Genomic DNA, 25,227 nt, shown 5'->3' on the forward strand with positions numbered 1-25,227 from the left:
GCCCCGAGTCTTTTTGGGTATGGCACTACAAGCTTGGCACAGCTATATTTGGGGAGTTTCTCTCATTCTTCTCTGCAGATCCTCTCAAGCTCTGTCAGGTTGGATAGGGATCGTCGCTGCACAGCTATTTTCAGGTCTCTCCAGAGATGTTAGATCGGGTTCAAGTCCGGGCTATGGCTGGGCCACTCAAGGACATTCAGAGACTTGACCCGAAACCACTCCTGCTTTGTCTTGGCTGCGTGCTTAGGGTTGTTGTCCTGTTGGAAGGTGGACCTTCGCCCCAGTCTGAGGTCCTGAACGCTCTGGAGCAGGCTTTCATCAAGGATCTCTCTGTACTTTGCTCCATTCATCTCTCCCTCGATCCTGTCTCCCAGTCCCTGCCTCTGAAAAACATCCCCACAGCATGATGCTGCCACCACCATGCTTCACCATAGGGATGATACCAGGTGTCCTCCAGACGTGACTCTTGGCATTCAGGCCCAAGAGTTCAATCGTGGTTTCATCAGACCAGAGAATCTTGTTTCTCATGGTCTGAGAGTCTTTAGGTGACTTTTGGCTCAAAGCAGGCTGTCATGTGCCTTTTACTGAGGAGTGGCTTCTGTCTGGCAACACCACCATAAAGGCCTGATTGCTGGTTGTCCTTCTGGAAGGTTCTCCCATCTCCACAGAGGAACTCTGGAGCTCTGTCAATGTGACCATTGCGCTCTTGGTCACCCCCTTCTCCCCCGATTGCTCAGTTTGACCGGGTGGTCAGCTCTAGGAATAGTCTTAGTGGTTCCAAACTTCTTCCATTTAAGAATAATGGAGGCCACTGTGTTCTTGGGGACCTTCAATGCTGCAGAAATGTTTTGGTACCCTTCCCCATATCCCCTATGCCTCGACAATCCTGCCTCGGAGCTCTACGGACAATTCCTTTGATGTCAAGGCTTGGGTATTGCACTGACATGCACTGTCAACTGTGGGACCTAAATATAGACAGGTGTGTGCCTTTCCAAATCATGTCCAATCAATTGAATTTACCACAAGTGGACTCCAATCAAGTTGTAGAAACATTTCAAGGATGCTCAATGGAAACAGGATGCCCCAGAGCTCAATTTCAAGTCACATAGCAAAGAGTCTGAATACATTTGCAAACATTTCTAAACACCTGTTTTCGCTTTGTCATTATGGGGCATTGTGTATAGATTGATGAGGACACTTTTAAAAAATCCAGTCTGTAACGTAACAAAATGTGGAAAAAGTCAAGGAGTCTGAATACTTTCCAAATGCACTGAACATACTGTATAATCAGACATTTATTGTAGGTTTAAAGTGAGTACCTTGTTGGAGGCGACGTCAGCAATACAGTCTGAGGGGGTTTGATGCCCGGAGTCATCACAGTGGCTGTTGCCATGGATACAGGGAAGGGACTCCCAGCATGCACTGCTCCAGCAGGGTGGACATTTGTCTGGACCATTGTCATGGGGGCGATGTGGATGATCTGTGCAGGACAACACACACACAGGTCAGCCAGGAGGCTAGTGGTCCACATGCATACTTGCACCATCAGAGTTGTGGTTTTATTCCCGCAGTAACAACAAATTGAACTGTAGATCATGTTTGCTTAATGCCTATATTGTGATCATCACAGTGTGTGCCTATGTATTTGACCAATGTTCAAGCCTTTTTTCCGGAAAGAGGTCTACAAGTTGCTGTTCTGTGGTATGCTTGTGTGTAATAGCCACTACCTTGTTTCCTGGTAGAGCACCATTTTGCACAGGAAGGGGAGGGGCCACGTGGGAGATGGGCTGAGGAGGAGTAGAGCCTGTTCTCACTGTTGCCATGGGAACCAACATCTTGCTCTGCAAGACTGGAGACTGGGCTTGGGCTGATGAAAGAGAGAGAGAGAGAGAGAAAGAGAGAAAGAAAGAGAAACAGAGAGAGAGAAATTAAAGAGAGAAACAGAGAGACAGAGAGAGCAGTTGAGGTAAGACTGTTGACATGACAACTAATGACAATCATAAGGTGATGAATTCTCTCTCACTGAGTATGCAAATATTGGAGATAGTTAGATTAGCATAACAGTTTGATGAAAACATTTACATGCTTTGCAAGAAGAACGATTTCCCTAATAATCCTGTTCACACATGGACACATCTGAAATCAGGCTACCTGATGGCACTCTGATAAATGCAGGAAATCACCAATCAAAATAAAATGTTCAACCACAGTGAATCATTTGGTTTCACCTTTTGGTTCCACCATTTGGTTCCACCGCTGGAACGTCGATTAAGGTTTTAACATGTCCTAATCATTTGAAAGATTGTTCTGAAAACCAGCTGTTTTAATCTGTGTATGCTCACTTCTATGTTGACCTTATGCTGATGAAGATAAGCAGCCTAAAGTGTTGCATAATCTGTCTACTGCCATAATCCGATTAATATTGAATTATTTGGTTGCATGTAAATGTACTCACTTACAGGTAATATTAAAGAGCAGGGATATGCGAGACTAAATAGAAGGTTACACGTATTCTGGGATTGAAGGGGACTTCAACTAATTTCCCCCCAAAAAATAACACTTAGACATACAGTTGAAGTCGGAAGTTTACATACACCTTAGCCAAATACATTTAAACTCAGTTTTTCACAATTCCTGACATTTAATCCAAGTAAAGATTCCCTGTCTTAGGTCAGTTAGGATCACCACTTTATTTTAAGAATGTGAAATGTCAGAATAATAGTAGAGAGAATGATTTATTTCAGCTTTTATTTCTTTCATCACATTCCCAGTGGGTCAGAAGTCTACATATACTCAATTAGTATTTGGTGGCATTGCCTTTAAATTGTTTAACTTAGGTCAAACTTTTTGGGTAGCTTTCCACAAGCTTCCCACAATAAATTGCGTGAATTTTGGCCCGCTCCTCCTGACAGAGCTGGTGTAACTGAGTCAGGTTTCTAGGCCTCCTTGCTCACACACTCTTTTTCAATTCTGCCCACAAATTTTCTATAGGATTGAGGTCAGGGCTTTGTGATGGCCACTCCAATACCTTGACATTGTTGTCCTTAAGCCATTTTGCCACAACTTTGGAAGTATGTTTGGGGTCATTGTCCATTTGGAAGACCCATTTGCGACCAAGCTTTAACTTCCTGACTGATGTCTTGAGATGTTGCTTCAATATATCCACATAATTTTGCTTTCTCATGATGACATATATTTTGTGAAGTGCACCAGACCCTCCTGCAGCAAAGCACCCCACAACATGATGCTGCCACCCCCGTGCTTCACGGTTGGGATGGTGTCTTCAGCTTGCAAGCCTCCCCCTTTTTCCTCCAAACATGACAATGGTCATTATGGCCAAACAGTTCTATTTTGGTTTCATCAGACCAGAGGAAATTTCTATAAAAAGTACGATCTTTGTCCCCATGTGCAGTTGCAAACTGTAGTCTGGCTTTTTTATGGCGGTTTTGGAGCAGTGTCGATATAGGACTCGTTTTACTGTGGATATAGATACTTTTGTACCCGTTTCCTCCAGCATCTTCACAAGGTCCGTTGCTGTTGTTCTGGGATTGACTTGCACTTTTTGCACCAAAGTCCGTTCATCTCTAGGAGACAGAACGCGTCTCCTTCCTGAGCGGTATGACGGCTGCCATGGAGTTTATACTATTGTACTATTGTTTGTACAAATGAACGTGGTACCTTCAGGTGTTTGGAAAAAATGTTTCTGAGATGTTGGCTGATTTCTTTTGATTTTCCCATAATGTCAAGCAAAGAGGCACTTAGCAAAGAAGGTAGGCCTTGAAATACATCCACAGGTACACCTCCAATTGACTCAAACTCAATTATCCTATCAGAACCTTCTAAAGCCATGACATAATTTTCTGGAATTTTCCAAGCTGTTTAAAGGCACAGTCAATTTAGTGTATGTAAATTTCTGACCCACTGGAATTGTGATACAGTGAACTATAAGTTAAATAATCTGTCTGTAAACAATTGTTGGAAAAATGACTTGTGTCATGCACAAAGTAGATGTCCTAACCGACTTGCCAAAACTATAGTTTGTTAACTTCTTTGGGACAGGGGGGCAGTATTGAGTAGCTTGGATAAAAAGGTGCCCAAAGTAAACTGCCTGCTACTCAGTCCTAAAAGCTAGAATATGCATATAATTAGTCGATTTGGATAGAAAACACTCTGAAGTTTCTAAAACTGTTTGATTGATGTCTGTGAGTGTAACATAACTCATATGGCAGAAATAAAAACCTGAGAAAAAATCCAACCAGGAATTGGGTAATCTGAGGTTTGTAGTTTTTCAACTCTTTGCCTATCCAATATACAGTGGAAATGGGGTCATATTGCACTTCCTAAGGCTTCCACTAAATCATCAAATCAAATTTTATTTGTCACATACATATGGTTAGCAGATGTTAATGCGAGTGTAGCGAAATGCTTGTGCTTCTAGTTCTGACAATGCAGTAATAACCAACAAGTAATCTAGCTAACAATTCCAAAACTACTACCTTATAGACACAAGTGTAAGGGGATAAAGAATATGTGCATAAAGATATATGAATGAGTGATGGTACAGAGCGGCATAGGCAAGATACAGTAGATGGTATTGAGTGCAGTATATACATATGAGATGAGTATGTAAACAAAGTGGCATAGTTAAAGTGGCTAGTGATACATGTATTACATAAAGATGCAGTAGATGATATAGAGTACAGTATATACGTATACATATGAGATGAATAATGTATGGAATGTAAACATTATATTAGATAGCATTGTTTAACCTGTTAGAGCTCTAGGGGCGCTATTTCATTTTTGGATAAAAAACGTTCCCGTTTTAAGCGCGATATTTTGTCACGAAAAGATGCTCGCTATGCATATTCTTGACAGTTTTGGAAAGAAAACACTCTGAAGTTTCAGAATCTGCAAAGGTTTTGTCTGTAAGTGCCCCAGAACTCATTCTACAGGCGAAACCAAGATGATGCATCACCCAGGAATTAGCAGAATTTCTGAAGCTCTGTTTTCCATTCTCTCCTTATATGGCTGTGATTGCGCAACGAATGAGCCTACACTTTCTGTCGTTCGCCCAAGGTCTTAGCAGCATTGTGACGTATTTGTAGGCATATCATTGGAAGATTGACCATAAGAGACTACATTTTCCAAGTGTCCGCCTGGTGTCCTGCGTCGAATTCGGTGCGCAATTGCCAGCTGCTTCTACTTTACCATTTGATTCAGGGGAGAAAGCATGTGTCCAAGAACGATGTATCAATGAAGAGATATGTGAAAAACACCTTGATGATTGATTCTAAACAACGTTTGCCATGTTTTCAGTCGATATTATGGAGTTAATTTGGAAAAAAGTTCGCGTTTTGAGGACTGAATTTTCGGATTTTTTTTGGTAGCCAAATGTGATGTATAAAACGGAGCTATTTCTAATACACAAGGAATCTTTTTGGAAAAACTGAGCATCTGCTATCTAACTGAGAGTATCCTCATTGAAAACATAAAAAAACATAAATTATTTTATTTGAAGGCTTTTATGTTTTTGTTAATGTTGCGTGCTGGATGCTAACGCTAATGCTAACGCTAAATGCTAACGCGAAATGCTAACGCTAGCTAGCTACTTTTACACAAATGATTGTTTTCCTATGGTTGAGAAGCATATTTTGAAAATCTGAGATGACAGTGTTGTTTACAAAAGGCTAAGCTTGAGAGATGGCATATTTATTTCATTTCATTTGCGATTTTCATAAATAGTTAACGTTGTGTTATGCTAATGAGCTTGCTGATAGATTTACACAATCCTGGATACAGGGGTTTTTTCATAGCTAAACGTGACGCAGAAAACGGAGCGATTTGTCCTAAACAAATAATCTTTCAGGAAAAACTGAACATTTGCTATCTGAGAGTCTCCTCATTGAAAACATCTGAAGTTCTTCAAAGGTAAATTATTTTATTTGAATGCTTTTCTGTTTTTTTGTGTAAATGTTGCCAGCTGAATGCTAATGCTAAATGCTACGTTAGCCATCAATACTGTTACACAAATGCTTGTTTTGCAATGGTTGAGAAGCATATTTTGAAAATCTGAGATGACAGTGTTGTTAACAAAAGGCTAAGCTTGAGAGCTAGCATATTTATTTCATTTGCGATTTTCATGAATAGTTAACGTTGCGTTATGGTAATGAGCTTGAGTCTGTATTCACGATCCCGGATCCGGGATGGGGAGATCAGAAAGGTTAAAGTGGCTAGTGATATATTTTACATCATTTCCCATCAATTCCCATTATTAAAGTGGCTGGAGTTGAGTCAGTGTGTTGGCAGCAGCCACTCAATATTAGTGGTGGCCGTTTAACAGTCTGATGGCCTTGAGATAGAAGCTGTTTTTCAGTCTCTCGGTCCCAGCTTTGATGCACCTGTACTGACCTCGCCTTCTGGATGATAGCGGGGTGAACAGGCAGTGGCTCGGGTGGTTGTTGTCCTTGATGATCTTTATGGCCTTCCTGTGACATCGGGTGGTGTAGGTGTCCTGGAGGGCTGGTAGTTTGCCCCCGGTGATGCGTTGTGCAGACCTCACTACCCTCTGGAGAGCTTTACGGTTGTGGGCGGAGCAGTTGCCGTACCAGGCGGTGATACAGCCCGACAGGATGCTCTCGATTGTGCATCTGTAGAAGTTTGTGAGTGCTTTTGGTGACAAGCCAAATTTCTTCAGCCTCCTGAGGTTGAAGAGGCGCTGCTGCGCCTTCTTCACGATGCTGTCTGTGTGGGTGGACCAATTCAGTTTGTCTGTGATGTGTACGCCGAGGAACTTAAAACTTACTACCCTCTCCACTACTGTTCCATCGAGGGGGGTGTTCCCTCTACTGTTTCCTGAAGTCCACAATCATCTCCTTAGTTTTGTTGACGTTGAGTGTGAGGTTATTTTCCTGAGGGGCCCCATTGTTGAGGATCAGCGGGGTGGAGATGTTGTTGCCTACCCTCACCACCTGGGGGCGGCCCGTCAGGAAGTCCAGTACCCAGTAGCACAGGGCGGGGTCGAGACCCAGGGTATCGAGCTTGGAGGGCACTATGGTGTTAAATGCCGAGCTGTAGTCGATGACCAGCATTCTCACATAGGTATTCCTCTTGTCCAGATGGGTTAGGGCAGTGTGCAGTGTGGTTGAGATTGCATCGTCTGTGGACCTATTTGGGCGGTAAGCAAATTGGAGTGGGTCTAGGGTGTCAGTTAGGGTGGAGGTGATATGGTCCTTGACTAGTCTCTCAAAGCACTTCATGATGACGGAAGTGAGTGCTACGGGGTAGTCGTTTAGCTCAGTTCCCTTAGCTTTCTTGGGAACAGGAACAATGGTGGCCCTCTTGAAGCATGTGGGAACAACAGACTGGGATAGGGATTGATTGAATATGTCCGTAAACACACCAGCCAGCTGGTCTGCGCATGCTCTGAGGGCGCAGCTGGGGATGCCGTCTGGGCCTGCAGCCTTGCGAGGGTTGACACGTTTAAATGTTTTCCTCACGTCGGCTGCAGTGAAGGAGAGTCCGCATGTTTTAGTTGCGGGCCGTGTCAGTGGCACTGTATTGTCCTCAAAGCGGGCAAAAAAGGTCTTTAGAACCTTGCTTGATGATTCTACTGTGAAGTAGGGGGGAATGGGAGCTGAATGATTAAGAGGTCTGCCGGAGGTATTTGGACATAAATGATTAACCTTTAGCGTCGAGCAATCCCGTATCCGGGAGCGTAATCATAGCCTCAAGCTCATTACCATAACGCAACGTTTCCTATTCATGAAAATCGCAAATGAAATGAAATAAATATATTGAAACACAAGCTTAGCCTTTTGTTAACAACACTGTCATCTCAGATTTTCAAAATATGCTTTAACCAAAGCTACACAAGCATTTGTGTAAGAGTATTGATAGCCTAGCATAGCATTACGCCTAGCATTCAGCAGGCAACATTTTCACAAAAACAAGAAAAGCATTCAAATAAAATAATTTTCCTTTGAAGAACTTCGGATGTTTTCAATGACGAGACTCTCAGTTAGATAGCAAATGTAAATTTTTTCCAAAAAGATTATTTGTGTAAGAGAAATAGCTCCGTTTTGTTCATCACGTTTGGCTAAGAAAAAAAAACGAAAATGCAAAACTTTTTTCCAAATTAGCTCCATAATATCGACAGAAGCATGGCAAACGTGGTTTAGAATAAATCCTCAAGGTGTTTTTCACAATTCTATTTGATGAAAAATCATTCCTGGCAGTCGGTTTCTCATCAAAGGCAAACGGAAAAATACTGCAGCTGGAGATTACGCAATAATTGCGACGGAGGACACCAAGCGACCACCTGGTAGATGTAGTCTCTTATGGTCAATCTTCCAATGATATGCCTACAAATACGTCACAATGCTGCAGCCACCTTGGGGAAAACGTGGAAAACGTAAGCTGACTCCTAGCTCCTCCACAGCCATATAAGGAGTCATTGGAATGAGGCGGTTTCAAAAAATGTGGCACTTCCTGATTGGATTTTTATCTGGGTTTCGCCTGTAACATCAGTTCTGTGGCACTCACAGACAATATCTTTGCAGTTTTGGAAACGTCAGAGTGTTTTCTTTCCAAAGCTGTCAATTATATGCATAGTCGAGCATCTTTTCGTGACAAAATATCTTGTTTAAAACGGGAACGTTTTTCATCCAATAATTAAAAGAGCGCCCCCTATATCGAAGAAGTTAACTTTATCGAACAAATCAAACATTTATTGTGGAACTGGGATTCCTGGGAGTGCATTCTGATGAAGAGCATCAAAGGTAAGTGAATATTTATAATGCTATTTATGACTGTTGACTCCACAACATGGCGGATATCTGTATGGCTTGCTTTGTTGTCTGAGCGCCGTACTCAGATTATTGCATGGTGTGCTTTTTCGGTAAAGCTTTTTTGAAATCTGACACAGCGGTTGCATTAACGAGAAGTGGATCTAAAATTCCACTTGTATCTTTTAGCAATGTTTATTTTGAGTATTTCTGTAAATTGATGTGGCTCTCTGCAAAATCACCGGATGTTTTGGAACTACTGAAAGTAACACGCCAATGTAAACTGAGATTTTTGGATATAAATATGAACTTTATCGAACAAAACATACATGTATTGTGTAACATGAAGTCCTATGAGTGTCATCTGATGAAGATCATCAATGGTTAGTGATTCATTTTATCTCTATTTCTGCTTTTTGTGACTGAAAAATGGCTGTGTTTTTCTGTGACTAGGTACTGACCTAACATAATCATTTGGTGTGCTTTCGTCGTAAAGCCTTTTTGAAATCGGACACTGTGGCTGGATTTACAACAAGTTTATCTTTAAAATGGTGTGAAATACTTGTTTGAGGAATTTGAATTATGGGATTTCTGTTGTTTTGAATTTGGCGCCCTGCACTTTCACTGGCTGTTGTTGAGGTGGGATGCTACCATCCCGAATATCCCAGAGAGGTTAACAAGAAATTTGTGGAGTGGTTGATAAACGAGTTTTAATGACTCCAACCTAAGTGTATGTAAACTTCCGACTTCAACTGTATGAATCTTGGATGGTTGTAAGCATATCCCCTTGTATATAGCAAAGTACCCTCCCCTTTTCCATAGGTCCACCCCTTTTCCATCCCTGTCAGCCAATCACTCCTCTCTCTCACCTCTTGCTCCAGGACTGACCCCTCCCACTGCGGCATATCTTATTCCCGCTCCTGCCCCCGAATGTATTCCATTGGCCTGGAAGACATGGGTGGGCGGAGTGGAGGGCAGCGTGAGGACGCCGGTTGGCTGCTGGGTTAGCTGGGGGGAGGGGCTCTTGGGGTTGGCACTGACAGAAGACAGGATGGGCAGGATGTACTGCACCTGGGTGAGGCCAGGCTTGGCACCGCCAGCGGAGGTGAGAGAGGCGGCAGGAAGGAACTGGGGCTGCAGCAGGGGGAGGGGAAGTGGCAGGGTGCTGTGGGTGGGGCTTAAGAGATGCTGATGCGGGGCTATGAGCTGTATAGACTGGTTGGGGAAAGCTCCTCCCAGCACTAGACTGGTGACCTGCAGCCCCCCCGGCCCCACACTCACGGGATTGGGAGAGGACGAGGACAAGTACCCACCCCCTGCTGTGTTAGGCCCACCTACTGCTCCCGGTCCACCAATCAGAAGCGTGGCTTTCTTCTCCCCAGGGAGGGCACTGAGGGCGATGGGGCCTTCCATTGGCTTGCTGGTGATAGGGATGGGCGTGCTGGCGATGGGGCATACCACATTGGTCACCATGGTGGGGGCCATCCGGACTGCACCGAGCACCTGGGTGAGTCCATAACCCAGAGCGGCGGTCGAGGTGAAGGGCACCGATCCAGGGATGGAATTAGAGGGAACCTGCCCCCCTCCACCTCCTCTTTTGGATTCTCCACTTCCCTCTTCTCCTCCCTCCATCCCTCGTTTTCTCTTCCTCTCAGAGCTCTCTCCAGTGCTCCCCCCTGTGTTCCCCTTGGTAGAGTCGGAGTGAGAGTCGGCGTGGGAGGTGCTGGTGGCATAGGGGAGAGAGGAGCGGACCACTGGCTGGAAGACTCGCTGGACGGGGAGAGATCAAAGAGAAACATTAACTAAGGTCCCTCCTCAATTAAGTCTCTCAGTGCACCAGTGTAGAATTCAAAACTGGTGGGGGAATGAAACGGATCAGACTCAAACCATCTTAGCATGGGTGGGAGGAAAGAGTGGGAATTGAATATATATCTGTTCAAATTCAGTATGGCTATGCTACTTCATTTGGCAGTTCCATTACCCATGAAATCTAAATTGTAGCTAGTTCATAGCACCTACAGTCCAAAGGTCTAAGAGGCTATACGGCTAAACGTGTAGGGTACCTGTCCATCCGGCTCATCCTCGTCACTGTCAGTCACTCTCTCTTTACACTTGAGGTCTATGGATCCCTCAGGGCACGAGTCCTCTGGAAATAAAGAGGATCCGATAGGTCCAATCAGACAAGATAGGACAGTAAAGACATGGAAATAAAACAATAGTGAATGTGCCATTAAAAACGGACCAATATGAGACAGACAAGCAACACAGCAGCTATATGAGTTGTCTCTAGGATAGTTACTGTAGTAAAACATATAGATACTAAATGTGCAAGACATTGAGTTGCCACAGAACAGCTATAGAGCAGCATTAAGACCATATACAGTGCATTCGGTAAGTATTCAGACCCCTTGACTTTTTCCACATTTTGTTAGGCTACAGCCTTATTCTAAAATGGATTATCAATCTACACCCAATACCCCATAATGACAAAGCAAAAACAGTTTTTTTATATATATATATATAGTGGCATATATATATATATATATATATATATATATATATATATATATATATATATATATATATATATATATATATATATACATTTTCATAAGTATTCAGACCATTTACTCAGTACTTTGTTGAAGCACCTTTGGCAGCGATTACAGCCTCGAGTCTTCTTGTGTATGACGCTACAAGCTTGGCACACCAGTATTTGGGGAGTTTCTCCCATTCTTATATATTAATTATTTTCTCCCATTCTTCTTCTTCTCTTCTCTCAAGCGCTGTCAGGTGGGATGGGAAGCGTCACTGCACAGCTATTTTCAGGTCTCTCCAGAGATGTTCAATCGGGTTCAATTCCGGGCTGTGGCTGGGCCACTCAAGGACATTCAGAGACTTGTCACTCCTGCCACTCCTGGGTTGTCTTCGCTGTGTGCTTAGGGTTGTTGTCCTGTTGGAAGGTGAAACTTTGCTCCAGTCTGAAGTCCTCAGCAAGTTTTCAGCAAATATCTCGCTGTACTTTGCTAAGTTCATCTTTCCCTCAATCCTGACTAGCCTCCCAGTCCCTGCCCAGGCCAAAGAGTTCAATCTTGGTTTCATCAGACCAGAGTATCTTGTTTCTCATTGTCTGAGAGTCCTTTAGGTGCCTTTTGGCAAACTCCAAGCGGGCTGTCATATGTGCGTTTTACTGAGGAATGGCTTCTGTCTCCAACTGCACCATAAAGGCCTGATTGGAAGAGTGCTGCAGAGATGGTTGTTCTTCTGGAAGGTTCTCCCATCTCCACAGAGAAACTCTGGAGATCTCTTAGAGTGACCATCAGGTTCTTGGTCACCTCCCTGACCAAAGCGCTTCTCTCCCAATTGCTCAGTTTAGACGGGCAGCCAGCTGTAGGAAGAGTCTTGGTGGTTCCAAACTTCTTCCATTTAAGAATTATGGAGGCCAGTGTTTTGGGGGACCTTCAATGCTGCAGAAATGGTAGATCTGTGCCTTGACATAATCCTGTCTTGGAGCTCTACGGACAATTCCTTCAACCTCATGGCTTGGTTTTTGCTCTGATATGCACTGTCAACTGTGGGACCTAAATATAATCATGTCCAATCAATTGAATTTACCACAGGTGGACTCCAATCAAGTTGTCAAAACAGGATGCACCTGGGGTCAATTTTGAGTCTCATAGCAAAGGGTCTGAATACTTATGTCAATAACTTTTTATTTTATTTGAAAAATTTAATAATTAGAAAAAATATATAAAAAAACAGTTTTATAAACAAAAATAATATTAATCCATTTTAGAATAAGGCTGAATAGTTTCAGAATGCAGTGTAAATAGAATAGGGAATCTACTATTTTATTTCAGAGAATGAGACAGTGGGCACCCAGAGTAGTCACCATAGAGATTCTATTAAATTACTAGAAAGGCTATGTCATTAACCTTCCAAGTTCCAAAATGGAACGATAACGGAGGCCATTTCGGTCAGGGAGAAATCCAAACCAGTCTAATTGAAATGAATGGCGGTAGAGGCATAGGTGATGCATTTCCTGCTTTTATTTTTTTTAATTCTACTTCCTAATTCTATGGTAGCCACACTAAATATGACTGCGACCTCACCCATGACATCATCGTCCCCCTCTTCCTCACAGATGACCATGCGCTCCTCGTCGCTGGTCACGTCCTCGCTGGCCCCACACTGTGTCAGGGAGAGAGTAGGGGGGCGGCTGCGGAATGAGCCTGCCCCATCTCGACACAACTGAGAGTGAAACACAGAGCTAGAAGTTAGCTCCACTGTGATAGAAGGTTTGGCTCAAAATAGCCGCCGTGCAGGACCTGGGTGTGGGTGCTAGACATTGGTGGTGAAGGTGAGGGAGTTTCCTATTTACTATGCTAAGTGCTTACAGATATAATGCAGTATTTTACTGGAAAACTATTACTAAACAGAGAGAGAAGAAAGATGGAGAAATAAGAAAAATGAAAGACAAAAAAAGGGGAGAAAATGGCGTACAAAACAGGTAGAACAGAAGAAAAAGTGATGCCACCAACTATATCAGTACCTTCTCCACATCTCTGGCCCGCTCCCTCCTCTCCAGGCTGTGTACTGCACTCTGGGAGAAGGCCCGGGGGCGAGGGAGCTGACCACTGTAGGCCCCCGCATGACTCTCAGAGCCCCCAGGCCAGTCCGGGCCTGCCACACCCTTCGCCTCCATTCCCTGAGAGACTGACTCAGGCTCTACGGCGTAGGAGGGGGGTAAAATAGTCTTAGTAAAATCACATTAAACAGGGCTGGTCTCCCAGACACAGATTCACTCCTGGACTAAAAAGCACATTCAATGGAGATTTTCAAATGAGCTTGCCATTTAGTCCAGTGTCCGGGAAACAGGCCAATAGAATAGAGGACGTTGTATACAAGACATACCAAAATAGCAAATACACTCATACAAGCACACAATCACACAATTACACACAACCAAGAAGCTTAAAAATAGCTTGCACAAGCACAGGAAAAAACAAACCCACCCACATACATGCACCCTCAGAGGAGTGGAGCACGGAAATATACAAATAAGTATGTAACACTTTTCATCAAAGTGCTCTCATTACTATGTACATTTTCCTGTAAGTAAAGTGTAAGACCTTAAGATGATAAATAAGCACACACAAAACACACCTATAGTAAAAAGACATGCAAACACACACACACACACGCACACACACAAAACACACACACACACACACACACACACACAAAAGACACCTATAGTAAAAAGACATGCAAACACACACGCACACGCACACGCACACACATACACATACACACACGTTAACACACACGCACTCTGACCTGTGCTCTCCGACATGCTCCTCTCGCGTGCCTCTTTGGCCCCTGGGGTCTCTCGGCCCTCAGAGATGGACTTCCTCCTGTCCTTGTTGCACCACTTCCAGTCTGGGTGGGCCTTGAAGTGAGCCTCTTTCACCTGGGAGACAGTGAGGGAGGGAGGGAGAATGGAGGGAGAGAGAGAAAATGGAGTCAGACACGGAGTCATAACATGAAAAGGATAGAAGGAAGGATGGAAAGAAAACATAATATCCTATTCTCCGGTTTAGAGTCTTTGGGTGTATTGAAAGGCACAATAAACAATACAATCAATTGATATAAACATCATTATTATAGCCTGGTCCCAGATCTGTTTTTTTCTGTATGGTATACAGTGGAGCAAAAAAGTATTTAGTCAGCCACCAATTGTGCAAGTTCTCCCACTTAAAAAGATGAGCGAGGCCTGTAATTGTCATCATAGGTACACTTCAACTATGACAGACAAAATAAGAAAAAAAAATCCAGAAAATCACATTGTAGGATTTTTAATGAATTTATTTGCAAATTATGGTAGAAAATAAGTATTTGGTCAATAACAAAAGTTTATCTCAATGCTTTTGATATACTCTTTGTTGGCAATGACAGAGGTCAAACGTTTTCTGTAAGTCTTCAGAAGGTTTTCACACACTGTTGCTGGTATTTTGGCTCATTCCTCCATGCAGATCTCCTCTAGAGCAGTGATGTTTTGGGGCTGTTGCTGGGCAACACGGACTTTCAACTCCCTCCAATAATTTTCTATGGGGTTGAGATCTGGAGACTGGCTAGGCCACTCCAGGACCTTGAAATGCTTCTTACGAAGCCACTCCTTCGTTGCCCGGGCGGTGTGTTTGGGATCATTGTCATCCTGAAAGACCCAGCCACGTTTCATCTTCAATGCCCTTGTTGATGGAAGGAGGTTTTCACTCAAAATCTCACGATACATGGCCCCATTCATTCTTTCCTTTACACGGATCAGTTGTCCTGGTCCCTTTGCAGAAAAACAGCCCCAAAGCATGATGTTTCCACCCCCATGCTTCACAGTAGGTATGGTGTTCTTTGGATGCAACTCAGCATTCTTTGTCCTCCAAACACGACGAGTTGAGTTTTTACCAAAAAGTTATATTTTGGTTTCATCTGATCATATGACATTCTCCCAATCTTCTTCTGGATCATCCAAATGCTCTCTAGCAAACTTCAGACGGGCCTGGACATGTACTGGCTTAAGCAGGGGGACACGTCTGGCACTGCAGGAATTGAGTCCCTGGCGGCGTAGTGTGTTATTGATGGTAGGCTTTGTTACTTTGGTCCCAGCTCTCTGTAGGTCATTCACTAGGTCCCCCCGTGTGGTTCTGGGATTTTTGCTCACCGTTCTTGTGATCATTTTGACCCCACGGGGTGAGATCTTGCGTGGAGCCCCAGATCGAGGGAGATTATCAGTGGTCTTGTATGTCTTCCATTTCCTAATAATTGCTCCCACAGTTGATTTCCTCAAACTAAACTGCTTACCTATTGCAGATTCAGTCTTCCCAGCCTGGTGCAGGTCTACAATTTTGTTTCTGGTGTCCTTTGACAGCTCTTTGGTCTTGGCCATGGTGGAGTTTGGAGTGTGACTGTTTGAGGTTGTGGACAGGTGTCTTTTATACTGCTAACAAGTTCAAACAGGTGCCATTAATACAGGTAACGAGTGGAGGACAGAGGAGCCTCTTAAAGAAGAAGTTACAGGTCTGTGAGAGCCATAAATCTTGCTTGTTTGTAGGTGACCAAATACTTATTTTCCACCATAATTTGCAAATAAATTCATAAAAAATCCTAAAATGTGATTTTTTTCTCATTTTGTCTGTCATAGTTGAAGTGTACCTATGATGAATATTACAGGCCTCTCTCATCTTTTTAAGTGGGAGAACTTGCACAATTGGTGTCTGACTAAATACTTTTTTGCCCCACTGTATGTATGAGAGGTCGACCGACCGGCATGGCCGATTAATTAGGGCCGATTTCATAACAGTTGGTAATCTGCCGTTTTGGACACCGATTATCGCCGATTACATTGCAATCCACAAGGAGACGCAGGTGTGTGGCAGGCTGACCACCTGTTACGCGAGTGCAGCATCAAAAGGACTTGTGGCTGCAAGGAGTCAAGGTAAGGTGCTAGCTAGCATTAAACGTATCTTATAAAAAACAATCAATCTTCACGTAATTCCTAGTTAACTACACATGGTTGATATTACTAGGTTAACTAGCTTGTCCTGCGTTGCATATAATGAATGCGGTGCCTGTTAATTTATTATCGAATCAGCCTACTTCAATTTCGCCAAACAGGTGATGATTTAACAAAAGCGCATTTGCGAAAAAAAAGCCCAATCGTTGCACAAATGTACCTAACCATAAACACCAATGCCTTTCTTAAAATCAATACACAGAAGTATATTTTTTTAACTTGCATATTTCGTTAAAATAAATTAGCAGGCAATATTAACTAGGGAAATTGTGTCAGTTCTTTGCGTTCAGTGCAAGCAGAGTCAGGGTATATGCAACAGTTTGGGCCGCCTGGCTCGTGTGAAGACCATTTCTTCCTAACAAAGACCGTAATTAATTTGCCAGAATTTTACATAATTATGACATAACATTGAAGGCTGTGCAATGTAACAGCAATATTTAGACTTAGGGATGCCACCCGTTAGATAAAATACGGAACAGTTCCGAATTTCACTGAAAGAATAAACATTTTGTTTTCAAAGTTTCCGGATTTGACCATATTAATGACCAAAGGCTCGTATTTATGTGTGTTTATTATATTATAATTAAGTCTATGATTTGATAGAGCAATCTGACTGAGGGGTGGTAGGCAGCAGCAGGCTCGTAAGCATTCATTCAAACAGCACTTTACTGCGTTTGCCAGCAGCTTTTAGCAATGCTTGAAGCACAGCTCTGTTTATGACTTCCAACCTATCAACTCCAGAGATTAGGCTGGCAATACTAAAGTGCCTATAAGAACATCCAATAGACAAAGATATACGAAATACAAATGGTATAGAGAGAAACAGTCGACGCATCATAATTCATAGATTAACTTGCGGCGAAACATTTAAGGAGTTCATATTTTAATAAATCCACTCTGCAAAAAAAAAAAAAAATATTATATTTAGCCAATATTGATCAGAGTTACCGTGTCCTATGGATATCTACACAGTTATCAAACTGGCAAGGTGGTGTAAGCCTACACAAATCACAGACCTTATTTGAAGTGAATCTAAAAATATCCTATGGAATAAATGAATGAAGGAGAACGGCTTTTCAGATTTTGCTGGAAGGTGCCATGGGAATTATGAGTCACACTTTGGTAGGCAATTCTTACCATACCCATTATTAAAATAAGATTTCCTGCATATAGAAATGACAGTTTTTGTTTTCAACATTCATCACAGGTAACTTAAACTCTAGTTTTTTTATTATTCAAACAGTTGAGAGTATTTGTGTCTCCTAAGCAGACTCTTCAGTATCATTGTCACGTCAGAGAGCTGTGTGTGTGTGTGTGTGTGTGTGTGTGTGTACGATTATATTCATTTTACAGATGGCTGAGAAAAGCAGAGCACCAGTGTGGGACTATTTCATTGAATTGGCACCAGGGAAAGCCATGTGTCTTATTTGTGATAACTGTCATAATTACAAATGTATATATAAAAACCAGCCAATTAATCGGTATCTGCTTTTTTTGGGGTCCTAGAATAATCGGTATCGGCATTGACATATCATAATCGGTCGACCTCTAATATGTACCAATGATGTATATTAACCCTGGATTGCTGATGCTTTGTATTGGCCACTGAGAGGCTTTGAAGACACCGGTCGGCCATATTGGCACTCCCCAGTAGGAGCAGTCCATAGTAATGAAAGGAATTGTACAGTATTTCAAATAAATGTTTCAAGGACAAAATTACATGTATTTAAGTATTTTTTTGTATTGGGGACAGTAACATTAGTACTCTCAAATCAATCATTGAATATATTTTTATTAGATTAATGTTTAGTTAACATAATTGAATTTGCATTAAGGTGTCTGTAACAGAAGATGAATGTAGACATTAATAAATGCATTTCTATAGCTATCAAAATCGGAGTACCAAGATGGCTGTGCGGTGGCTTCAATACAGAGCCCCCTGTCAGTCAGCCAGGGTTTATATACATCATTGGTATGTACCTGGAAGGCGAGGTCGTGGTACTTCTGCTTCTCTTTGGGCCCCAGGGCGTACCACCACTCGCCCAGGATCTTGCTGACCGTGCGGTTGTCCTGGTTGGGGTGCCTCTGATGAACCAGTGCCCGGTGACGCTTGCTGAAAATCATGAACGCGTTCATCGGCCGCCGAATGTGGTCTTTTTCCCTCTAAGAGAGAGAGAGAGACAGATACATGTGATAAGGGGGTGCATGGAAGGGATGAGCCACAAGGAGTAGGTCGAATTTGCCCCTAATCACTGATACAGGGTCAGTTATTCTTTTGCCCCCTAATGGTAAGATTGGGATTGGGGGTCAGGTAATCTGATCCTCGATCTGTAGATAATGGCAATTTCTAGTTTGAGCTAATAGCACACAGAGAAGGACACATAATGTATGTGAGTGGGAGATATTGGACTGAGAGACACAGATAAGAAAATAAAAGCCAGAGACAGACAAGCAGAGAGCTCACCTTTCTGTCTCCATCTTTGGGAAGGGCGCTGAGGGACTGAGTGCGCCTCTTGATAGGGCCCGTAGACGGGGCAGGATCATTGGCTACACCCGGAAAAAACCTGCCAATCAGAAACTCAATGTGATAGCGGCCTGCCAATCAGAAAGTCTGTGTGAATATGGCCTGCCAATCAGAAACTTAATGTGAATATTGCCTGCCAATCAGAAACTTAATGTGAATATGGCCTGCCAATCAGAAACGTAATGTGAATAAGGCCTGCCAATCAGAAACGTAATGTGAATATGGCCTGCCAATCAGAAACATTTAATAATGTATGAATGTGTAGGACAGATTTTCAAATCATCTTCAATTCTGTGCTAATAGCTATTTCTTCAAGAGAATATGCCATTAGTAACATACTGTACCTGGATAAAGAGAAGTTGTATTGTAAAAAAATGTATTGTACAAGAAAGCTTGTATCCCTCTTCATCACTTAAATACCAAGCTAATTTTGTGGTATTAAGTGGTACATTCTATGGTATACAAACACAACTATGACACTTTCTCTATGTAGGTCTCTCCATCAAACTAAGATAATTCAACAATCAATGACGCCAGGGCAATTGAAAGGAACTGGTCTTTCCTACTGCAATGCAAGCATTTGTGATGGACTGTTCTAGAAAGCCATAGTGGGGCTGTCAAAGACTACAGACAACATTATTTCCTTTGACATCCCACTCGTAGTGTGTCACCTGCAATTACAACAGTCGACACACCTTCGAACGACCATTAAACAACCTAGAAAAAAACATACGGGTCGTCTGCATCGCTCTCCGTCTCGCTGTCGGCTCCACCTCTTTCTGCTCTTCCAGCTGGGGGGTCGTTGTCATTGGAGGAGGGTGGTGGGCGGGATGGAGACCCTTGCTCTGCGTCTGGTGGACCCACCCATCCATCACTCACTACGGCCACCCCACAACGGGGCTCTGAGACAAGTGAGAAGGGAGTTAGTTGGTGGACGCTGGTTGTTTTTCATCACTCTGCTCCGTGTCGTGGCACCCACCTTCTGCACAGTGCATTACTTCCAGAGAACGCATAGCCCCTAGTTGATTATCCCTTACAATAAGAAGCTAAAATGGTTTAATAGAGAAATTATGATTATTGGACGCAATAATCAACCCAATGTAACCCAATGTAACTAGATCTCAAAGTAATTGCAAAAACATGCAGGTCGAATGTCACCAACATAAATGTATTTAAAAAAAATTGTACTGAGAGTTATTTATTTTTGTTCAGTTATTTAAGTTATTTATTTATGAAGTGATGCAGCAAATAGTGAAAGATGCAATACGGTATACTGTACACTAAATATCTTTACAAAATAAGTAAGTACAACACATGAGTTGTGTATGCAACCTGACTAGAATAGGCCTATTTATTTCAACACGAGTGAAGTGTTAAACAAATCCTCACCTTTGCTCTGATTGACAAGCTGTTGGCCATCAGCGGGCTGGGCAGCCGCACTCGATTGGCTGGGCTCCAGGAAAGGGACCAATGAATGCCAAGGAAACACTGGCACTGAACGAGGCTCCACATTGGTCCATACTGTGGGAGGAAAAGGCAGATTCGGAAGGAAAATATTAAGAATAGTTGGTGATTTATTTTAAGTCTCAAATAGTGAGGGTTAACTGCAGTGGTTCCCAAACGTCTTTGTGCAGTGACGGCGTGACCATACTGAATTCTCCGCCACTTGAATTCTCTTGTGACCCTTAAGAAAAACAAAATATTTCCTGTCTGAGCAGTATTTAGTCATGCCCCTCTCAGCCCCATTGGGAATTGACCCACCATTTTGGAAAACACACACTCTTAGAAAAAAAGGGTTCCAAAAGGGTTCTTCGGCTGTCCCCATAGGAGAACCCTTTTTGGTTTCAGATAAAACTATTTTGGGTTCCATGTAGAACCCTCTCTGTAAAGGTTTCTACGTGGAACTCAAAAGGGTTCTACCTGGAACCAGAAAGGGTTCTCCAAAAGGTTCTCCGATGGGGATAGCCAAAGAACCCTTTTAGGTTCTGGATAGAACCTTTTTTTCTAAGAGTACACTGGTTAATACAGTCAAACAGTTCAAGGGAAAACTAATTGGAAAAGCAACATAGGTTGCTAGGTTGATTAGTATATATATGCTTCCATTATTTTAGATATTTAGGAAGTACATAATTGAGATCAAATTCTCTTTTACATTGACAACCTAGTTGGTCAAGAACAACGTATACTTATATGGGCTTTTGCACAATGCACATTGCTGCTTAAGATTTTTTATAATTTTTTTTCTCCCCAATTTCGACCCACCATTTTGGAAAACACACACTCTTAGAAAAAAAGGGTTCCAAAAGGGTTATTCGGCTGTCCCCATAGGAGAACCCTTTTTGGTTTCAGATAAAACTATTTTGGGTTCCATGTAGAACCCTCTCTGTAAAGGTTTCTACGTGGAACTCAAAAGGGTTCTACCTGGAACCAGAAAGGGTTCTCCAAAAGGTTCTCCGATGGGGATAGCCAAAGAACCCTTTTAGGTTCTGGATAGAACCTTTTTTTCTAAGAGTACACTGGTTAATACAGTCAAACAGTTCAAGGGAAAACTAATTGGAAAAGCAACATAGGTTGCTAGGTTGATTAGTATATATATGCTTCCATTATTTTAGATATTTAGGAAGTACATAATTGAGATCAAATTCTCTTTTACATTGACAACCTAGTTGGTCAAGAACAACGTATACTTATATGGGCTTTTGCACATTGCACATTGCTGCTTAAGATTTTTTATTATTTTTTTTCTCCCCAATTTCGTGGTATCCAATTGTTGTAGTAGCTACAACTCCCGTACGGGCTCGGGAGAGACGAAGGCTGAATGTCATGCGTCCTCATGCGTCCTCCGATACACAACCCAACCAGCCGTACTGCTTCTTAACACAGCGCGCATCCAACCCGGAAGCCAGCCGCACCAATGTGTCGGAGGCTACACCGTGCACCTGGCAACCTTGGTTGGGGCACACTGCGCCCAGCCCGCCACAGGAGTTGCTGGTGCGCGATGAGACAAGGAGATCCCTACCGACCAATCCCTCCCTAAACCGGACGACGCTAGGCCAATTGTGCGTCGCCCCACGGACCTCCCGGTCGCGCCCGGTTACGACAGAGCCTGGGCGCGATTGATCCCTTGACATTTTCATATCACCAAGGATCTATTATGGTCCACACATACAGTACCAACACAGTCACGAAAGGGCACGATAACACCTCTTCCCCCTCAGGAGGCTGAAAAGATTTGGCATGGGTCCTCAGATCTTCAAAAGGTTCTATAGCTGCACCATTGAGAGCATCTTGACTGGCCGCATCACCGCTTGGTATGGCAACTGCTTGGCATCCGACCACAAGGCGATACAGAGGGTAGTGCATACAGCCCAGTACATCACCGGGGCAGAGCTCCCTGCCATCCGGGACCTCTATACCAGGCGGTGTCAGTTCTCTCTGCTACAGCACGGCATGTTCCAAGTCTGGAACCAACAGGACCCTGAACAGCTTCTACCCCCATTCAGTCACAAGCACTTTAGTGAGGTCGGGCACTGATGTTGGGCGATTAGGCCTGGATCGCAGTCTGTTTCAATTCATCACAAAGGTGTTCGATGGGGTTGAGGTCAGGGCTCTGTGCAGGCCAGTCAAGTTCTTCCACACTGATCTCGACAAACCATTTCTGTATGGACCTTGCGTTGTGAACGGGGGAATTGTCATGCTGAAACATGAAAGGGCCTTCGCCAAACTGTTTCCAAAAACTTGGAAGCACAGTATCGTCTAGAATGTCATTGTTTGCTGTAGCGATAAGATTTCCCTTCACTGGAACTAAGGGGCCTTGACCAAATCATGAAAAACAGCCCCAGACGATTATTCCTCCTCCACCAAACTTTACAGTTCAAATTCAATTTTATCGTTCAAATACACATATTTAGCAGATGTTATTGTGGGTGTAGCGAAATGCTTGGCACTATACATTGGGGCAGGTAGCATCCTCCTGGCATCCGCCAAACCCAGATTCTTTCAGTCGGACTGCCAGATGGTGAAGCGTGATTTATCACTCCAGTGAACGCATTTCCACTGCTCCAAAGTCCAATGGCGGCGAGCTTAACACCACTCCAGCCGATGCTTGGCATTGCACATGGGGATCTTAGGCTTGTGTGCAGTTGACTGGCCCTGGAAACCCATTTCATGAAGCTACAGACGAACAGTTATTGTGTTGACGTTGCTTCCAGTGGCCTACCACTTCGCGGCTAAGCCGTTGTTGACCGGGGCAGTTGACAGGGGCAACTCTACCAGGGCAGAAATTTGACAAACTGACTTGATGGAAAGGTGGCATCCTATGACGGTACCACGTTGAAAGTCACTAAGCTCTTCAGTAAGGCCATTCTACTGACAAATGTTTGTCTATGGAGATTGCATGGCTGTGTGCTTGACCTTACCTGTCAGCAACGGGTGTGGCTGAAATAGCCAAATCCACTAATTTGAAGGGTTGTCCACATACTTTTGTATATATAGTGTATCTACCTCAATTACCTCATACCTATATATAGCCAAGTTGTCGTTACTCATTGTGCATCTATTATTTAGTGTTTGACTTATTATTCTATTATTTCTCTATTTTCTTTCTCTCTGCATTGATAGGAAGGGCCCCCTAAGTAAGCATTCCACTGTTAGTCTACACCTGTTGTGTATGTGACAAATAACATTAGATTTAATTTGATGTTGGCCAGGTGAGATACTGTACATGACGAAGGATGACTGAGTTGCCTTTAGGGGATAGAGGGGTTTCTTCTCAGAAGTGTTTGAAGTCTTGAACTTGCAAGCCCTCCTCGGGTAATTTCATGACACATGGGAGGGTCATGGCGGAGCACATTACTTCATGCACACACGCTGAGACTACTGCTCTAGACAGGGCTAGCTTTAAACATTCACTTCATCTCCCATTGACTTCAACGGGACCAAGTGAACCCCCCCCGTAGAGTATAACGTGACAGAATGGTGGAGAGAAGCACGATCCAATAAGCAAAGAGAGCTGCACTAATTCCATCGAGAGACAAATTATCCATGACAACACTGTAATACTTTTGGTCCTTCCCATTTCGGTGGGATAAAATAAAACCACTGGACTTGCCCTTGGTTACTCTGCCCGGGGTTGTGTATCGTCTGCTATACTGGGCTCTGTGTGTTTGTTTGTGTGAGTCCTCCCTGCTCTCAACAGCCTTGCATGTTGAGACACGTCCCTTTTTCAAAGTTGAACTGAAACTGAAGCACACAGACCCACACCCCTTATCGCACACTCATTGACCCCCCTCCCTGCCCCACCACACACACACACAGACCCACACCCCTTATCGCACACTCGTTGACCCCCCCTGCCCCACCACACACACACACACACACACACAGACCCACACCCCTTATCACACACTCGTTGACCCCCCCCTGCCCCACCACACACACAGACCCACACCCCTTATCACACACTCGTTGACCCCCCCTGCCCCACCACACACACCCACACCCCTTATCGCACACTCGTTGACCCCCCCTTCCCCACCACACACACACACACACACACACACAGACCCACACCCCTTATCGCATACTCGTTGACCACCCCTGCCCCACCACACACACACACACACACACACACACACACACACACACACACACACACAGACCCACACCACTTATCGCACACCCGTTGACCCTCCCCTGCCCCACCACACACACAGACCCACACCCCTTATCACACACTCGTTGACCCCCCCTTCCCCACCACACACACACACACCCACACCCCTTATCGCACACTCGTTGACCCCCCCTTCCCCACCACACACACACACACACAGACCCACACCCCTTATCGCATACTCGTTGACCACCCCTGCCCCACCACACACACACACACACACACACACAGACCCACACCACTTATCGCACACCTGTTGAACCCCCACTGCCCCACCACACACACACACACACACACACACACACACACACACACACACACACACACACACACTGAGCCACACCCCTACAAACATTCTGAAAGACATAACAGACGACTGAACCACAAAACGTTATGCTACCTTACTTCTGACACAGCACTCTTGCGGCCATGTTGCACCATTTCACCACACTCAAATGTACAATTATTGTCGCTGAAGTCACTCATTTTTAAACATACGTAACTGCCAAAAATAAAGAAAACACTTGAGTAAATGAGGGTTCTGGTGCCTCTGCTATGGTGTGGGGGTGCATTTTCCTGGCATGGTTGAGTTCCACACAACCCCTTAGAGGGCAAGGTAAACGGCAAGAAATACACAGCCCTTCTGAGTGATCACCTTCAACCTGTGGTGAAT

At 43.7% G+C, this 25,227-nt stretch overlaps 1 protein-coding gene across 3 annotated transcripts in view; it reads right to left on the reverse strand.

Annotated features, from left to right (window-relative positions):
* LOC110496816 (protein capicua homolog) overlaps nucleotides 1-25,227 on the reverse strand; it is a 45,910-nt gene that overhangs the window by 8,652 nt on the left and 12,031 nt on the right. The window contains exons 3-13 of one of the 3 annotated variants that reach the window (XM_036952765.1): nucleotides 20,270-20,401; nucleotides 19,614-19,782; nucleotides 18,821-18,920; nucleotides 18,337-18,519; nucleotides 14,127-14,259; nucleotides 13,339-13,514; nucleotides 12,899-13,037; nucleotides 10,850-10,932; nucleotides 9,656-10,556; nucleotides 1,728-1,867; nucleotides 1,320-1,480 (exon numbers count right to left, since the gene is read on the reverse strand). In XM_036952765.1, the coding sequence (XP_036808660.1) occupies nucleotides 1,320-1,480; nucleotides 1,728-1,867; nucleotides 9,656-10,556; nucleotides 10,850-10,932; nucleotides 12,899-13,037; nucleotides 13,339-13,514; nucleotides 14,127-14,259; nucleotides 18,337-18,519; nucleotides 18,821-18,920; nucleotides 19,614-19,782; nucleotides 20,270-20,401 (2,317 nt within the window). The remainder of the gene's footprint in view (nucleotides 1-1,319; nucleotides 1,481-1,727; nucleotides 1,868-9,655; nucleotides 10,557-10,849; nucleotides 10,933-12,898; nucleotides 13,038-13,338; nucleotides 13,515-14,126; nucleotides 14,260-18,336; nucleotides 18,520-18,820; nucleotides 18,921-19,613; nucleotides 19,783-20,269; nucleotides 20,402-25,227) is intronic. The other 2 variants (XM_036952767.1, XM_036952766.1) reach the window with 2 other exon arrangements.

Source organism: Oncorhynchus mykiss, chromosome 18 (assembly GCF_013265735.2).
Source record: "Oncorhynchus mykiss isolate Arlee chromosome 18, USDA_OmykA_1.1, whole genome shotgun sequence".
Lineage (NCBI taxonomy): Eukaryota > Metazoa > Chordata > Actinopteri > Salmoniformes > Salmonidae > Oncorhynchus > Oncorhynchus mykiss.